The following is a 4,134-nucleotide window of genomic DNA, read 5'->3' on the forward strand; positions in this document are numbered from 1 at the left end:
TGGGCCCTGGCGTTGTGGCAGCGGCCGGAGAGCTCTCACAGGAGGAGGAGGACGAGCTGGGCCCACAGGCTTTGGTGGTTGTGGGGCCCGCCGTTTTTTAGTTGATATCTGGGGACTTGCAGTGAAAGAGTGGGAGAGTTTGGTCCCAGCATACACCTGTTCCTCCATTTTCTGTGAGAAGCTTAGAAGTGGAGATGCTGGAGAGAGGGATAATGTGTCTGGTGAGATGGGCTGTGGCTCTGCTGTTTCTGGTGGCTGAAATATGTTGTCCTGGCTTCCCTGGCTGTTTTCCAGAAAGTCGTCCTTGGGTGCTGAGTCTTGGAGCTGTTCTGATACGTCACAGTCTGTCTGTGATGAGCTCTGTGGGCAGGGCTCAGCCGTGATGTCCATGAGCAGTGCTTGTTGTGGCTGCATGGTGTTATCAGTGTCCTTGTGGGATGTGTCAACCACATGATGACTCGGAAGCTGATATGCAGACCTGTCGTCACTCATACTCTGTCCAGGTGTGTGTGTGCCATTCAGGTTGAATAGTTTGGCACACACTACTGAAGGATGATGGAGGGAGAAGTTGATATTGTCCTTTAGCACTCTTGCACCAAGTTTGTTTGGGTGGAGGCCATCCAGTTTAAAAAGTTGTCTATGGCCCCAGAAAAGATTGAAGTTGTCGATGAAGTTGACTCCTTTTATACTGCAGGCTCTTTGTAGCCATGTATTCAGCCCAAGCAACCATGAAAACATGTTAGTTCCCCTTGCTGGGAGTGGTCCACTGATGAATGACTGAACTTCAAGTCTCTTGCTGGGAGTGGCCCACTGATGAACGACTGAACTTTAAGTCTTCGAAGTGTTTCAAAGAGTTCACTGAAATCCTTCTTAAGGAGTTCTGACTGCTCTTTCCGAATATCATTCTTCCCCACATGGATGATGATCACATCTGTTCACATCAGAGACAGTTGCTTGAGGAAAGCAGCATGTAGTTGTAGTCCTGGTACTAATGTTTCTGATAATAGAGTCGCCCACTATCAGAGTCCTGGGCTTGGCTGCACTCTGAGCTGAATGCCGCTGTCTGCTCGACCTTGAGCGCCTGTTAGTAGCGATGTTAGCTGATACGATCCATGTTCAGTGACATTTGGGGATTCCACACCCACATTCATTAATGCTTCAAATCTGTTCTCAAGATGTATAGGTGGTGGTAGAATACCAGTGTTTGCAAGCCTTGTCATAGCTGTATCTGGGGTAGAGGATGCTACTGCAGCAATATGAGATACTCATGACAATCTGATGTCTCGAGTGCCTTTGGGTCTCGCTCCCTGTTTGTGCCATCGATTAGTCTGTCGATCAGTTCGGCTTGTTCCTCTACTCTTGGTATAAACTGTTGAGATTCACAGGACTCACCGGCTGTATGCTGAGGGGGTCCATGATGACGGTCTGCTGAGTGTTCTGCCTGTTTTGGAAGTCCAGCAAGTAACTTTGCTTCAAGAACCGCAATCCTTTGTACAAGTCTTTGGCAGTTCATGCAGCAGGTAGATTCGACAAGAGGCATTTTCTTTCTCGTCTGTTTGAAAGTAGGCAGCTGTGTTTTCCTGTCTCCGGAATGTAAACTGCTGGCAGTGGGAGGCAAAAGTCCCCTTTTTCGTAGTATAAAGGCATAATCCTTCACCAAGTGATTTACTCGTCACAGTTTGATCTCTGTCCAACTGATAAGGTTCCCAAAACCATCAGTTTCCAAATCAGAATGAGAATCCTGTTCCTTAAGCCAAGTTTCCATAAAAGCAAGAAGGCATGCACTGCTTCAACAACGCCGTTGTCTATTTGCACGTATATCATGACAAATAATTAACTGCACTTGAAGCTTTCATAAAATAAAACATTAAACACACAAAACGGTATATGACATCATAATGAAGACGAACTATATGTTGAAACATAATTCTGTAAGGAACGGCAGATGGCGTTGCGTGGGGACGTAATGACATGTACAATTAATCAATTTATGTACTATAACATGGAAAACAGGAACATGAAAGGATTATTCTAAAAGCAACTCATGTAAACATCTTAATCATAATATTGTCTTATTCAGAAAAAGGTAAATAATTAGATTACTGATGTCCATGTAAACGTGGTCACTGAGAGCAAGTAAAAAGCTTTTTCCCAGTTTGAATTAACATGTGACTCTCAAGGCTTCCTTTACATGTGAAAGCATTTCCACGCTAAGGACAGGTGAAAGACTATTCTGAAGTGTGAATACACACATGCTCATTAAGTTGTCTTTTCTGAGTAAAACTCTCTCCACACTGAGAGCAGCTGAAAGGTTTTATTCCAGTATGAATTTTCATGTGATTCCAAAGGCTTGCTTTATGGCTGAAAGCGTTTCCACACTGAGAGCAGACGAAAGGCTTTATTCCCATATGAATTAACATGTGATTCTTAAGACTTGCTTTATGGCTGAAAGCGTTTCCACACTGAGAGCAGCTAAAGCGCTTTATTCCCATATGAATTAACATGTGATTCTTTAGGGTTTCTTTACGTGTGAAAGTGTGTCCACACTGAGAGCAGGTGAAATGCTTTTCTGAGGTGTGAGTTAGCATATGCTCATTAAGTTGTTTTTTCTGAGTGAAACTCTTGCCACACTGAGAGCAGACGAAAGGCTTTATTCCAGCATGAATTAACATGTGATTCTTCAGGCTTCCTCTACGAGACAAAGTCTTTCCACACTGAGAGCAGGTGAAATGCTTTTCTGAGGTGTGAGTTAGCATATGCTCATTAAGTTGTTTTTTCTGTGTGAAACTCTTTCCACACTGAGAGCAGACGAAAGGCTTTATTCCAGCATGAATTAACATGTGATTCTTCAGGCTTCCTCTACGAGACAAAGTCTTTCCACACTGAGAGCAGGTGAAAGACTTTTCTGAAGTGTGAGTTAGCATATGCTCATTAAGTTGTTTTTTCTGTGTAAAACTCATTCCACACTGAAAGCAGACGAAAGGCTTTATTCCAGCATGAATTAACATGTGATTCTTCAGACTTTCTCTACGCGACAAAGACTTTCCACACTGAGAGCAGGTGAAAGGCTTTTCTGAAGTGTGAGTTAGCATATGGTCATTAAGATGTCTTTTCTGCATGAAACTCTTTCCACACTGAGAGCAGCTGAAAGGCTTTATTCCAGTATGAATTTTCATGTGATTCTTAAGGCTTTCTTTCCGTGTGAAAGTATTTCCACATTCAGAGCAGGTGAAAGGCCTTTTTCCAGCATGAACAATCATCATGTGTTCGTTAAGTCTTCTTTTGTGTTTGAAAGTTTTTCCACACTCAGAGCAGGTGAATGTCTTTATTCTAGTATGAATACTCATGTGATTCTTAAGGTATTTTTTACGAGTGAATGCGTTTCCACACTGAGAGCAGCTGAAAGGCCTTTTGACTTCTTTACTTTGAATGTTTCGTTGCAAGCAACTTTTTTCAGTTTTGGAGCAACTCACTGATGTTTCTCCAGTGATGACATCATGAGCTTTCTGACACTGATATTTCTCCTCCACTTCATTCAGATCTTGTTCTTCTTTTATGTTCATCAGGCCTAAAATGAAAACATTAAAATGATGAAAATCAATTGGGACATTTGGAGAACAAAAGGAACTTGGGGTTAGGGCTGCACGATAAATCGAAATGGAATCGAAATCACGATTCGACAGAAGCTGCGATTGTCATGCGTATCTTTCAGTGAAGCACGGTTCTGTGATCAGCAGTAAATCTCCATCCAAAGGCCAGAGGGCGCTCTCGCGCTGAAACTCCAAATACGCCTCGCAGAAGAAACCCAGAAAATGCCTATAGCGGTAGCTGGATAAACAGAAGATTTAACTGCTTTTATTGATTCAACGTGACTAATAAACACACGATTATGACAATATATGGTTTATCAGAGTTAATATTATTATAATTTTCATTAAAATAAAGTATGTTTATAATGCAATGCCTTTATCACTGCTTAGAATACTATGAAATATGTTGCGTGCCTTATTCTGTGTAAGAAGCTACCATCTCACAGAAGGATTTATTTAAAACACTCGACTGACGTTATGAAGTGAGTTTGGAGTAAAAATATGTTATTAAATGTGGTATTTTCACATGCTTTCAGATGGAGCA

The 4,134-nt window shown here is 42.0% G+C and overlaps 1 protein-coding gene across 1 annotated transcript; it reads right to left on the bottom strand.

Moving 5' to 3' along the window:
* Positions 1–2,067: 2,067 nt before the first annotated feature.
* On the bottom strand, positions 2,068–3,564 carry LOC107745417 (gastrula zinc finger protein XlCGF26.1-like). The gene has a single exon (XM_016559294.1). The coding sequence runs from the start codon at positions 3,561–3,563 to the stop codon at positions 2,229–2,231; it is 1,335 nt and encodes a 444-aa protein (XP_016414780.1). The 5' UTR covers position 3,564; the 3' UTR covers positions 2,068–2,228.
* Between the last annotated feature and the right edge of the window lie 570 nt (positions 3,565–4,134).

The sequence above is a fragment of the Sinocyclocheilus rhinocerous genome, unplaced genomic scaffold, assembly GCF_001515625.1.
Source record: "Sinocyclocheilus rhinocerous isolate Xijiao unplaced genomic scaffold, SAMN03320098_v1.1 scaffold5246, whole genome shotgun sequence".
In the NCBI taxonomy this organism is placed as follows: domain Eukaryota; kingdom Metazoa; phylum Chordata; class Actinopteri; order Cypriniformes; family Cyprinidae; genus Sinocyclocheilus; species Sinocyclocheilus rhinocerous.

Bases quoted from the DNA above. Each gene is read 5' to 3' on its own strand.
- LOC107745417 (XM_016559294.1), bottom strand. From the start codon at position 3,563: ATGAACATAAAAGAAGAACAAGATCTGAATGAAGTGGAGGAGAAATAT.